At 35.4% G+C, this 14,941-nt stretch overlaps 1 protein-coding gene across 1 annotated transcript; it reads right to left on the bottom strand.

Moving 5' to 3' along the window:
• Window positions 1-1,153: 1,153 nt before the first annotated feature.
• Window positions 1,154-8,861, bottom strand: LOC140787179 (probable histidine kinase 4). Its single transcript, XM_073135965.1, has 11 exons — window positions 7,744-8,861; window positions 7,417-7,650; window positions 7,163-7,332; window positions 5,952-6,170; window positions 5,668-5,854; window positions 5,531-5,582; window positions 5,197-5,426; window positions 4,927-5,025; window positions 3,946-4,661; window positions 3,014-3,502; window positions 1,154-1,784 (listed from the first exon to the last, which is right to left on the bottom strand). Exons 1-11 carry the CDS (start codon window positions 8,029-8,031, stop codon window positions 1,532-1,534), a joined length of 2,937 nt encoding a protein of 978 aa, XP_072992066.1. The 5' UTR covers window positions 8,032-8,861; the 3' UTR covers window positions 1,154-1,531.
• Between the last annotated feature and the right edge of the window lie 6,080 nt (window positions 8,862-14,941).

Below are 14,941 nucleotides of genomic sequence, written 5' to 3'. Positions count from 1 at the left end.
GAAGGAGTAGGGTAGGGCCCTCACAGTCCAGACATTCAATGTAGCATCTTCATTCTATACAACATGCATCAAGTAGAGCAAAAGAGGCAGCCATCCTCTCTGAATCTCTGGCTAGATTTGAACCTCTCGGGATCAATAGTGAACGATCCAGTAGACAGCAACCTAGAAAGATGTCATTTTGCATAACAACAACTACAAAATTGTTAGCGGTAAATTCCAAAGAGTCACAGAAAGATCGATCGAAAATAAATAAATTAATTAAATAAACTTACATATTACAGAAAATAAAATTCTATATAGTTATTTCTGGTGTTGGACATTATATCCTTAAGCAAATTGAGTCGGGCCGGACGGCAAGCGCGTGTGAGTTAAATTGAATAGTACTCATCTCACAAAATAAGTATCTCATTTAGGGTCCAAAGCTCATAAGAAGTCCACTTATATACTATACTAATATTTCTCAAATATCAAATATAGTACCAAATTCACTTTTATTTATTTTTCATTGCCATGATACTCACTTTATAGCCAATTTTTATTCACTTTTCTTCATGAATTTAATTAAGTAAATATATGACAATAAAGTACTATTTAAACTAAATTAATTTTATAATTAAATAATTATTAATAATGTGTGAGCCTCACTTAGAATTTAGCTCAAAATTAATAAAAATTTATGTCAAATATATAAAATCACCAACAAAAATATGGAACTAATCAAATTCTACAAAACTAACAAAAATGAAACACCGGTGAACGATTGACCATCCCGATCATACGAGCCCATGAGATCGGATTTAAAGAGGAGGCTGAGGAGCAAAATCCGTCAGAGAGAAAGGAATGGAAGAGAGATGGAGGAGTAAATTGCTAAGAAATGTCCTTAAACAACAATAAAGATTACTGTTATTTTATCCAGAGATTTTGGTTGTCACTGCAAGTCGCCCATTTATAACCTCATAAAAAATTGTGATATTACTCAGATGGTGCAATGGCTGCTCAAAATTCCCACCATTTCACAGCCTGCCCATGTTTGCTTTTATAGTTGCAATCAACTTACCACTCTATGATTCATTGTATATGTATCTTAAAAAAACTGTAAATAGACCTGGGATTAGGATACTGTGAAACATTACACAAGCAGAAGCCCACAAGATAGGAAAGGAAACATCAAAATCATCCTCATTAGAGCACCTTAAGAACAGACAGCTGCAAAATTTTACATTACAAAGTCACTTCAGACAGTTGAATGTAAAAATGTCAATTATTCGAGTAATGATACAGAGGATACCCAGAACATATACTATTCAGATTCTGCTCTGCTACTTATTAATGAATATCAGCCCCATCATATCATAATGTACATTGGCTTGATGAGAATAGACTTGGCCAACAGGAAGTGCGACTTGCGGCGGGCTTCAGAATATGATTTTCTCCCACAGCACATTAATTTCATGCCGATGATTGATTTAACTGGATAACCATCTGTGCTTCTTAGCTCTTGGGTTGGTTCCTCACTGTATGGAGTGTAATCTCAAGAATCTGATACCAAGAATTTTGCAACTGCCTGATAAAGTTGTGATTCTTCGAAAGGTTTGGAAACATAACCATCCATTCCACATTTTATGCATTCCTCATAGGTTGCCTGGATGACATCGGCTGTCATAGCAAGGATTGGCAGATGCCACTCGATCCTCGAGGAATTCTCTTCTACTAAAGTTCCTCCATTCTGGGCCTCTTCATTTGTCTTGCTCTCCATCAAGCGTATTTGCCGAGTTGCCTCAAACCTGGCATGTAAAGAACACAATTTCATGATACCAAATGTCATAAGTGAGTAGATCTCACTATTAAAACCTTAGAAGAACAATGCTACACCAATGCCCCAAAATGAGAATGAGTACTAGCTGGTGGCATGACTTTATCAGCCAAATTTTAATGGGAAAGTAGAAGATGACAAATGCTGATAAAAATGAAGTTGTTGGGGGTCTGTTTTTGATAGATAACGTTGTTCAGTCTTAATGTTCCTGAACTTCGGAAACTCAAAGCATAGGCACTTCAGTATTTCGCAACTATTTTAAAGATAAGTCACATATAGAAAATTATTACGTAGATTCGTCAGTGGTGATTCATATCATTTAGGTATCTGCAATGTTATGTAGGCACCTAAAGAAATGATAGAACTAATATTGTTTACTAAAAATATCTAGGAACTATTGAATGAAATATTGCACCGAGGTATCTACAATAACAGAGATTCTGAGCATCACAAAACTAAAGCAGGGCAGCCCGTTACTGTTGCAATATAGTCAAATGCCATGGTGTCGTGTGGCTAAGTTGGCATTTCTAATATGCTGTAGCCACTGGGTACTGATAGAATGTAGAAACATTAGAAGAGGCTTTTCTACTTCATAGGGGTTAATACTTAAATAGTAATATAAAGTATATTGTTTATGAATGGTACTTGCTGCACTATAATGATCATTAACTAATCTGCAAAGACCCACTTGGCTAAGTATTCTTTAGAACTACACAATTGCCTTTAGATCAGCATACAGCACATAATCAATGATTTTGTCACCATCATTATATTTTATATATCTGTACTTCCTTCACAATTTTGAAAAATTATTGCCATGGTAATTATATTACTTATACATTGCAAACAGATGATCTCAGAGACGACAGCTTGTATTAGTATTCATCTAAATAATGTAATAAATATTCAATTCCACAGTCATATATTCAATAAGTGTCTTTCATGTCTAACGAAATAATACTAATCTCAGTTGAATATGAATTACTCAGTTGGAGCAATTAAAAATAAGAATCCAGATGAATTCCAGCACTATGCGGTGGATATCAGCTGTCCATTATGGATCACATATGGGTTATACATGACGCATTTGTGTTTCTTTCAATAACAGCATTTGTTCAAAAGTAGTAGCAAAATAGCTCCGTAACTAACAATTAGGTAACATTCAGAATTTTAATTTAAAACAATAGGAGCCAAACTTACCCATCCATCTCTGGCATCTGAATATCCATGAAGCAGGCATCAAACTTGTGTGGCAATTGAAGGAGAGAAAGGGCATCTTTGCCACTCTCAACACACTCCACCTTTGCTCCATACTTTTTTAGGGTACCTGCGGCCACTCTGAGATTAACCTTATTATCATCAACGACTAATATATTCTTTCCAACCAGCAAACTGCAAAGGAAAGCCGATCCATTGGGCTTTTCTTGACTCGGATATTGTGCAAATCCTAGCACTTGTTGAAAGCAAGCAGCCACTGTGCTTGTTCTCAAAGGCTTCACGATCACACTATCAACCATATCCACTCCATTTGTTTTGTCAGATTCAGAATTTGCCAGAAGGATCACCTTTGGTACTTCAGGTATGGAACCGGTTCTTTGCTGTTCTAGTAATTGATTGTGTAAGCAAATAACCTCTTTAGAACACAAAGAGTCATTCTCAATTAAGAGTATGCACGGTTCCTTTCCATACCTGTTGTGAAGTTACAAAGAAAAATAGTCAGAGGAACTATACTGCAATGACAAATAACAACTATTTTAAAAGTAAAACAACACTAATAAGATTTCCCATTTATTTCAATTTTCACAATTTTGATATGTTATCTTTCTCTCTTGCAATCAAAAAGGAAAAGTGAGGGCGAGCCAACAAAGTCATGGCAATTCAATAGAAAGGATATAAATGGAACCTGTACATTATCGCCATTTCAAAGTTTAAGAATAGCTGTAATTAATAGCTTCAAAGCACAGAACTTAGTGGTGAAAACTTATATTAGGGTTAATTCAAATTTGTTTGGTATCATATGATGCTTATGGCAAATAACAAACTCCAAACAATAAAGCATTACAATCCACTACTATATGTGCAAAAATATGTACATGTATATATGCAAGCACACATATCAATAGAAGGTTTACCCAGATATAAAGCTGCCATTTTTTCCAGACAATGCACTAACTGCCAGATCAATATTACTGACAACTTCAGCCTTAACCCCTAGCCTCTGCAGGTGATATTTTGTGACACCACCTCGCACTGGCCTTCTATCAATTAAAATTGCTTTCACTCCTTTAAAACAGGTAGGTAGAAAGCAATGTGGAGGTCTCTTTGTATCACCATTTGTCCTTATCTGGCATCTTTGGAGGACAGCAGTGAATGTGAATGTGCTTCCAATATGAGGCCGGCTTACAAAGTTTATCTGACCCCCCATCAGTTCAACAAGACATTTACTGATGCTCAAGCCAATTCCTGTTCCCCCATAATTCCTTGAAGTTGAGCTGTCAGCTTGCATAAAGGGAGTGAAAACTCGCTCTTGGGCATGTAATGGGATGCCAATCCCAGTATCTTCCACGATTACAATCAGAGTTACTTGACTAGAGTCATTCTCATATGGCATCTTGCTTTGAGATGTACACATGGATGCCTCATTAGATAGCAACAGCTTGAAATTTTCCCAGCTGTTTCTGCTATCAGCAGCTTCAAAGCCGCTTAAAGTATTAAATGCAAGGTTAGTAGACATAACACAAGCTTCATTTTCATGTCCAATCAAACCTTCTTCAATTACAGCATCAGTAGCCTGATTTGAATGGGCAGCCAGGTGAACTTGGACAAATATGTGGCCACGTTCTGTAAACTGCAGCAAATTACACACAATTACATATTTACATCCTATGATTGCCAAGGGCAACAACACATCCACTAATGACTGTGGATTGAAGATATAACATTTTTCTACATCAATAAGCCTCTGAACAAAATCATGTTGCTTCAGAAGTAAAAACTGAACAAACTAAGCATGCAGGGTATGCTTATCTTCACTATTAACAATTAAAAGAAAGTGACAAAGTTAAGCACAATAGGAAAGTAATAGGAGGTTAAGCTGATAAAATGATACATACTTTAATTGAGTTTCCCACCAAATTTGTAATTATCTGCCGAAACCTGCCTGGGTCACCCAAGAGAAATTCAGGAACTCTACTGGAGACATACACAGCAAGCTACACTTCAACAAAAACATAATCAGGAAACTAGGAAAGTACATGGCCTACTAACATATCACAGGATATATTCTTTGTTAGCCTAGGCAACATAAATTGAAAAACATAGACTAAAGAGGCACTTTCTGTACATGTCAATATCTTGTCATTATTGAAGGAAGCCAAACACACCTCAATTCCTTTTTCTCTTGATTTTGCAGAAAACAAAGAGATGACATCATCTAAGATAGACCGCAGGTCAAATGCCACTGACTCGAGCTCTAGCTTGCCAGCTTCAATCTTTGCCCGGTCAAGAACTTCATTAATTAGTGATATCAATGCCTTCCCACAGACTTGAGCAGTTTGAGCATAATCTTTTTGAGTTGAGTTAAGGGTTGTATCTAGTAGCATATCTAGCATACCTGCATTAAAAGAATAACAATAACAGATCCCCCCTTTTGCATCTAAAGTTATGATTCTTCTACATAATAAATTAAACTAAAGCACAACAGAAACATGAGATTACCAAGGACACCATTCATGGGTGTTCTGATCTCATGAGAAACAGTGGCAAGAAACTGTCATTGAGAAACAAAATAGTGGATCAGATTATGCACCATACTAGGCAGGAGTTGTATACATGGAATTAGATGAACTGCGTACCTGAGATTTAGCAACATCTGCGGCCTCTGCTTGCTTTTTCAGCTCTTCCATTTTTCGGCAGTCTTCCTTGACATTGTCATAGCGACTCCAAGCAGCATAAAGTATGTATCCTGTAAGCATACATATGACAAATACGCCAGAAGGAGTAGTAATGGCTGACAATGGAATGGGAGGTTTCTGACTATACCTGATCAAGGAAACTTCAAACATTATTCTATAAGGAAATGAATGTTTTACTCCATAATTAATGGGAAAGAAAATAGCATCAGCTAATATATGCTTACCTACATACCATCTGGTGCTTCCTGAAGGGATCTCCAAAATCAAGCATGCTAATGTGTGAAAGTGACACAAAATCATCAGGGAGTTGGGGTCCATACATGATAAGGGGATTAGAAATATTAGTGACATCATACACATTAACCAATATATCCTGATTGCCTGCGAGCTGCCTCAGCAAATTTTCCACAAGTGACTCAACATCAAAAGCTCCTCCGAGATACCTGGAGAAAATAAGGAAAAGGGTTCACAAGATTTTCAACATAAGAGAGCCAGTCAATGAAGAACTTGACAGAAAAATATAAGTATCACTTGAAACTACAAATTTACTTCTATCACAACAACGGGTGATCTATCTCGTGACTACAGCAGCTCATGGATATATCAACGCATCAAGCTAAGAGCCTGGCAATACCATTAAGTTAAGGCATTTCCGTAGCACACCTGGTGCACAAAGTGAAGTCAAAAATATGAGTCATCAAGCTGAAATTGCCAAAAGATAGCATGCAACCCAGCATCTGTTTGCACTTTATAGTCCAGACCACGCAAGCTGGTGATGATATAATGCTAGCTTCCATCATCTATCTTATAGATTAGGATTAGCCATTTTAACTTGTCTTAGCCTTTTCCTCTTGTAATATCTTTGGCCAATCATAAGTGCTGAAAGCCTTGAAGTAAACAATTATATTATGTCCACCTATTACTACTGCAAGGTGCCAGAGGAACTGCATTATACAGACTGAAATTAACAAGAAAAGCTGCGGCTTCTGAACTGGAAGAACCAAAAGTAACATCAAAAGGAAGAAATAGTTCTTTGAGGTCTCTGTTCAGAAGGGAAGGGTGAGACCTAGGTACTATATTACAGATTGATACATTCATAGATTCCTAGGTTTTCCTTCTGTTATTTTGTTCTTTATGACCATCAAGCTAATTAAAGGAGCAAAGAAAACAATGAATCTTCTGTTTATCTGACACTAATAAGTTTTGGGATAGTAATGAACAGTTGGAAATCTGACGCAAGAATAATAATCAGTAGCCTTATTCTCTTGGCCACTACCTTCTAACTTTTGTGTGGAACTTATTACCTGATTGAAACAAAGAAAAAGATCTATCATGCAATTTATGTGACCAATTTTCCAAGGGAATTAGCTCTATAACAGCAGGCACAGCATCAAGACACTAGAAAGGATGAGAGATCTAAATTTGCATATCTCACCCAGCAGTAGCTTCAACACGCTCCTGAGACGTCGCATCTCCGGAAAGATCTGCGCGATAAACTGGAAACGTTAACACCACCCCGAGATGATTCGACTTCAGCAGCCTAAACGGCCTCGTAAGCACAGCTTTGCCGGTAGTTCTAGCCTTTATGATGTTTTCTCGATCCTCCTGCAACGCGAAGATCGCCAGATTCACAATTTAAAAGAAGGCAATCGAACAAGCAGGCAGGTGGAAGGAGAGAGATAGGGGTACCTCTCCAGACATCATATCGATGGATTCGATGTAGGACACGGTCTCCTGTGAGAAAATCACAGGCGCATACTCGTCTTGCACCGGAGATGGCTCCCGCTTCATGGTTTTGATCATCCACCCTTGCTGGTTCTCAAAATTCTCTCTTTCGGCGTGAACAACCCTTTGCGCATACGCAACTCCGTTCAGCAATGGCCGCTCGAATGCCGTCCCCGCCGTATACTCCGCAAATGTATCCTGAAAACATACGGCAACCAGGAACAGACTATAAACATCAAAATTATAGAAGGAATTCTAAGAGAGCTACATGGACGGTTGTTGTTGGAGGACCTGATCAAGGGCGGCCGGGTGCTTCTGGTAATGGAAGGTGGAGACGAGGATGGCGAGGGCGTGGACATGGTTGACGCTGACGGCGAATTGGTCCTGCAGCATCCGGGCGCGCTCCTCGCACATGCTCACGAGCCCTTCCTCCGCCTTACGGATGCTCACCACCCTGCTGTACCAATGCAAGCCCACCAAGATGGCCACCGACGCCGTAATCCACACAACCACCACGGCAGTCCGGTTCAGCCACCACCTCCTCTCCCCTCCACCGCCTCCGGTCGACTCCGAACCCATCTCCCAATACCACCTCAATTCCCTTTCATACCAACTTTGAAGCCTTCACCTTTGCCGCCTTCTTCGACATCTACTTCCAACTGCAACCAAAATTTGAGCCCAAATTGGTACTCCGGTTCCAACTAAAGAGGAAAAACCGAAGGACTACCAAAAGGAGGGAAAAGGATAAAGCTTTCGTCCTCCTCCTCCCCTGAGCTGATTTTTAGAGTAAGGGACTTCAAGAAATGGGAGAGAGAGAGAGGGGGGGGGTGAGACAACATCACTTTCTCTGTCTCTCTGTCTCTCTCTCTCTCTCTCTCTCTCTCTCTCTATGAAAGGGAAAGGATAGGGAGGAGATATCCGGCGCAATGGCCTCTTTTTTCTCGACTCCAACTGAATCGAATTTGCTGGATATCGCAAGATACGCGGCGAATAAACTATTATTTTCTTCCCCTCCTGTCCTGTTGTTATCCCAACCTCTCCCTTTCTTGACTATTATATTCCCCTTTGGTCTCTCCCCCGACTTCGGCAGCTCAAAACATCTATAAAGTTCCAACCTTTTTCCATTTCCACATTCCCGCCGATCGACCCACGACAAAAAAAAAAAAAAAGAAGCCCGATCTTTATAAGGTTTCTCGAAAACGATTAAAACCTCGTAGGCGTTTCTCGTTTATTTTGGGGTTTCCCCCCTAATGTACTTGATCATCCCTCCGACGACGTCGATGATGGGCTGGTGCTAGGGTTAGGATTAGGGTTTTAGGGAGAGACGCAGGAGTAATTAAACCCTAATCGCTGTCCGAGGAGTCCCGGACGGAGGAGGACGCCAGTGGTAGAGTACACAGAGCTGGCAGGTAGCAGCTGCTGATAGCTCCTTATTTTACCTTGACTGCCCCCGTTGCAGGACTTTACTCTACCAAACTTTCTCACACTGGAAAGGGTAGTCTAGTCATTTCAGACAATCAGTTAACCTGCGGAGCCTTGAGGGAAAGCAGTTGATCCGGAAAGTGGAATTCAATTGGACCGATTTATCCCTACAACCTTACGTTTTATTCTCTTTCCACGTGGCGTGAATGTCGTACCCAAGTTAATGGATATTTTTTTTAATTAGTTAAATATATTTTATTATCAGTAGAATCATAACTATTTTTTAATTATTTAGCAATATTATCTTAAAAACTTACATTTATTGTCTAAATTTAGTTATTTTTTACTGCTTAGTTAAATCTAATAGAAAATAAACAGTCTTATTTTAATTATAAGTACATAAACTAATTTTAAATATTTTAAATATGAAAGAATAAAGTGATTCTGAGTATAAATATAGATGCATAATTAGCTCAACTCAGAATATAACTCTAGCTCGACTTTTAGGATGAAATTTGTGTTTTTCTTTCTCCCCTTCTCTTTTGGAAGAGAATGTTTGGGTAGTTCACATACCAATCATGAAACATATGTAAGATGTAAATGCAAGTGGTTTATTTATCTAGAAACTAATTATGTTACGTGAGTCATAAATGAGTTGAGTTATCAAGGGACACAATTTATTCAAATTTATATAAATTATTATAGTTATAAATATTTTTTTTTTGGAGTTACGAATAAATTATTATGGTTATAAACGAGTCAATCTGGACTGGCAAGTCAATTTGGACTGGCAAGTCAGGTCATAAACAGGTTAAATGAGTTAAAGATAATAAGAATAAACGATTCATTCAATAACCAAGTTAGATAAGTTAACATATTTGTGATATGAACCCAATTCTATTAAACTCAAGTTCATTTAAAAGTCAAGTTACCGTGTCGAGTTATCAATAAAGTCAACTTTTACCACTTTTACTGTAATAAGGTAAAAAAGTGAGTATATATAACAGTAAAATCTACTGAAGAATAAAAATTAGAGATAATTTCATTTAATTTCCTAAACCATCGTTAAGTCTCATGTGCACTAGAATGAAGTTCTTTTAGGTACATATAGACCCATTAAACTATTGTTTAAGAAAATCTCTGCATCCTCACTCCCTATCTACTAACAAAAAGAGTAAAAAAATAAAAATATCCTTCTAAATATATTAATAATTATTTTTATTTCGTCCAAAAAAAAGTATTACAAAATTATAAATTTATTCATACGCTAGTTATACGACAACTTGTAGATATAAAAAGATAACGAAGAGCTAATGGAATTGAGATTTGAGAGGTTCTAAATAGTTTACGAAGTTTATAGAGTTTGTGTACCGAAAATAGATTAGAAGGTCTAAGTTAAATTATCCCTAAAAATATAGTAATTTATTTTTCGTATGTCGCATCTTCGTCCTCTATACTTATGCTTAAAATTGAACTATCCCACTAAATTTTTTGTGTGTTTCCTTTGCATCCCCATCGACTAGATTAATATGAAACTATCATATTTTTTTATTGAAATTTATAGAAGAATGTAACAAAAACTTTTGGCTGAAATTTTCCCACCAAAATAGACATTAAAATGTTAAAATTATTCTTTATCTTCTATTAATATTTACTTAATCCTTTCTCGTTCATTAGGCCAAGCCTTAAATCTTATCTAGCTTCTCTCAGTCATCATATATCTCATCTCAAATGCATGATCATGGAATAATATTCCGTTAATCTGAGAACTTGGGTTGAAGATTCATTGTTGATGAAGCTATAAGATAATTAATATTACAACCGTCTTATCGCAATAATGACTTCATTAACTATGAGAAAAATGATATTTTCGGCTATTTTTATCCATAGAGTTTTCGTATTTCCAAAACTCTTGTTATTCCTGTGTGTTCTATATGAGAGACCTGTTTGTACCTGATAGTTTGTCTTAATGTCGTTCGGACTATTTTGATCATACATTAAGTATGAGACTTGTGTTCATAACTCTTCTTTTATTATTATTATTATGGATTCTTACAAATCACACTCTATATTTTATTTATTTTATGACTCACACTCTGTTTTTAAGGATTTTGTAATCTGACACTCTAGGTTAACTTGGATGGTACTAGAAAAGACACATTCTGTTATAATATACAAAATAATTTGTAAATACATAAATTACTTCCGTAAGAAGAAAAAAGAGGAAAAGGAGGAGGAGGAAAGGCGGTGTTGGTGATGGCGATGGTGAAAAAGGTAGGTAAAAAAGATGGTACAATGATATAGAAATAAGAGGGACTAGTAGGGATATTTTAGTAACTTGCTCACATCATGGTGTTAAATTAAAAATTAAAAGAGAAAATAAGGAGTCGGATTACAAAATCCTTAAAAATAAAGTATGTGAATTATAAAATAGATAAAATATGCGGTGTAATTTATAAGAATCCCTTATTATTATTATTATTATTATTATTATTATTATTATTATTATTATTATTATTATTATCTTTCTTATATATTAAGGTATAATTTTAATTGATCGATTAAAGTAATGATGGGATACTTTCTTATAGAATAAATTAAAAGAAGAACAAAAATCTAGAAGTATAATATAGAATATCCAAAACTCCTGTTACTACAGCACAAACCTTCCAACTTGCACTCTGCATATATAATAGTAATAAATTAGGAAGAACAACTCAGGAAAAGATTTGAAGAAGACAATGAAATCCTTGACAAGAAATATTCCACCACCATGAACAACTCTCCCTCCTTACGTTCAAAGAACCCATCATGATCCTTTGATGACAAAAAAGTTTGGACCCCACCACCTCAGACTGTCTTCCTCTCCAACTTGAACATCTTTACAAGGGAGAGATGGAAGTCATGTGAGTTCCATTTTGCTCAAAATCTTTGAGGGTTGTACTCAGAAAGCAAATAGGTAGCTGTTCATCAGTCAAATAACAATTGAAGTAGAAGTAAAATATATCATATAAATGAAAAAGGAGAGGGTATTAGTGTTAAGGGTGATATTTTATGTAGTTATTTTGTTTGAGAAGAAAAAGCAAAAGAGCTAGATTGTGCTGACCTGGAAAGACTTAAAAGAGCATAATGAATATTCTGATGTGCTATGAGGAAGTAAACATTATCTTAGAGAACTATGCAATTTAATATAAGATGGTTGGCACTAGTGAGTTTGTACTTCTTTTTTATTCTTTATAACATTGTAATACTTTAATTGGAAAATTGTGAGGTTTAGGTTTTGCTTTGAGTCTTCCTCTTTAGATGTCTTTTTAGTATCATGCATCTCAAGATCCTGCACATATAGAGAGGGAGTGAAAGAAAATAATAGCTCATATTTGTTTCAATTATCCCTTGGAATTTCTAATTAGATGATTTCTTTTGACTCGTTCGTGCGCATTGTATATATAAATTATGTGCATTTTATGATAATAAAATGTGTATCAACTATAGAAAATATATGCAATTAATATACTAAATAAGAAAATAAAACCCTATTTGTCTCCATTCAATTCAAAATCTTAGGCATCCAAATAGGTCTTAAATGATTGACACAATTTTCTTGATAGAAGATGCCATCTTATCCTAATCTCCTCATGTTATTTTAGACAAATGAGTCACCTTAATAAAACCAACTAATAAAATTTGTGTACTTGTTGTTGAGATTACGTGCAAGTAGATACTTTAAAATCATTAATGTGAACATAATGTGAACATAAAAAGTATTAATGTAAATATACTTATTAACATAGCTTGTTTTCCTAGTAGAGTGATTAACCTCCTTCATTTACTATTGTCATGCTTTAGACATCCTACTCATACAAGAGAAGTGATGTCTAGAAAACAAGAAATAATTCATAATCTTTTTCCTTTTAATGCCATAAGAAGGTTTGCTCTTATTATTAGAAAATTTGCATATAACACCGATTCTTAACGAAATTATGATTTACACTCTATATTTTTTCTATTTATAAATCGAGCTCTATAATTTAGTGAATATGTGCAGAAAATACGTTGGATTAAATTTGAACTAACACTCGTAAAAATATTATGTCAAGTAGATATACTTTATTTCTAAAATAACTAAAATACTCTTAGTATGACTTAGTTGAAAGTATTTTTATAATTTTTCTTATTATAGTTAATTTAATTCAGAAGTTTTAGTTAAATTTAACTACCAGATTTAAAAGCAAAGTATTTCCTACGTATATTGGTCAAATTATAGTGCCCATAAAATACAGAGCGTAAATTATAATTTTATTAAAAGACAGAGTATTATATTATATGCAAATATAATAGAGATACGTATTTTCACTTCTATTTCAAAAAGTAATAAATTATTCACTATTTAAAATATTAAATATAAAATATACTGGTCCAATAGTAAATATCCATATAGTAAATGATGATCAAAGCAAATGTTGAGTGTTTTAATAAATTCTGAAAAATAAAAATAAAAATAAAAAGAAAAAGAAAGAAAGAAAGAAAAAAAGGACAATGTAGTCCTTTCATACTTCCTTATCTGCTTAAGTGACATTGACAGACACCATGGCCTTGGGTGTGTGTGTGGCCATACCTTTCACCCATATAATAATTGCATCTCCATGGAAACAGTTCACAGAGTTGCTATCAATCCTCTTCCTTTCTCCCCTTTCTCCCTTTCCCTCTCCTATGTAGTGCAGGCCCCCCCTCTTCTTATAACTCTTTTATAGAGAATGACCCTACATGTTTATCTATCACATTTGTCCACACCTAATCTGCAGTCCCACAGAACATGACATTGCTTTCTAAGTTTAAATTTGCAAGGACATGGATTCTCCAAATCTAGTAGGCATTAGGTTTGATTCCTTTCAACATATCAATGAGGAACATGTCCACTATATATGGCTCAACTGCTTCTATCTTCCTTTCATCTCTTAACTCACCAAAGATTCCTATACATGTGTAATCTGGAGTTGGTCTGAACACAAATGATATGGCTGTACATGTTTGATATCAGCTAGGATTTAGAAACTGTCTTTATGCATTAGGAGTCTTGTGCTTAGCTAGGATTCTCTTATCTTGCCTTCTTATAGGACAATGGGGAAACCCATGGAACTTTAAACTTATTTATCCAAATGGTTCTCACTTCCTAAACTTAATACTTAAAAAAGTGTCTAATTTAGATGCATTAGCTATCAACTCATGGGCCCAATTGGAAAACGAATATATTAGTGTTTTACATTATAATAAAAGTGCCGATAAGTTCAGCATTTTACTTGACGTATAAATAATTGATTTTGTCGTCGAATGCTTAGTATCTATTAATGCCTAAATAATTTTAAAATAAACTGTTAATCTTGTTGACACTTTTATTTTTCTACCAAGCCTACAAAGTGATAACTAATAATCCCATATTAGACTATTTTAAGGTAATAAAATTGGAGGATGGAGCATTCCAATAAATACGTTTCTAAGGAGGCTTATTTTGGCCAACTATATATGCCATCTAACAATCTAAGAAATACCTAGTATAAGGTCGTGACCATTGGTTTGTTAGTTGAAGTTGGTAGCCAGCCTTTGAACATTACATTGGAGTTATTTGGTGTTCATAGTAATTGATGTAATTGTTGATATTTGTCAGTCTACACCTTCCCAGATTGTACATTTTTTGAGGTTTTGAAGAACAACAACATAATCTATCATGAAGAAGAAGACTTGTGGAGTAGTGGTTATAGATTCTTTTAAGCATTACAATTGACCTTCTTACATCATTGTAAATAAACATGCACAAGTAATGGGGCTATCCTTAAAGCTTTAATCTATACAGATAGTGAAGTATGTCACTAAATTAATCTTTGACTGTGATAATATCAGGACAGTGATGAACAGGTAGAATAACATGAAGTTGATAACAGATATCTAAAAGTAAAGCATATTTAGGATTATCTCTAGTGAGTTTATGCCAGCAGTACAAGTTAATCAACTATAGAAGTTAGATTTTCTTGCTGTTAAATATAAAATATAAAGACCGCTGCTATCTAAAAGC

This window comes from Typha latifolia, chromosome 4 (assembly GCF_019914945.1).
Source record: "Typha latifolia isolate L0001 chromosome 4, TyphaL0001v2, whole genome shotgun sequence".
In the NCBI taxonomy this organism is placed as follows: domain Eukaryota; kingdom Viridiplantae; phylum Streptophyta; class Magnoliopsida; order Poales; family Typhaceae; genus Typha; species Typha latifolia.
Note: the sequence above shows the minus strand (reverse complement) of the source record. Positions and strands in the feature narration are given on the sequence as shown.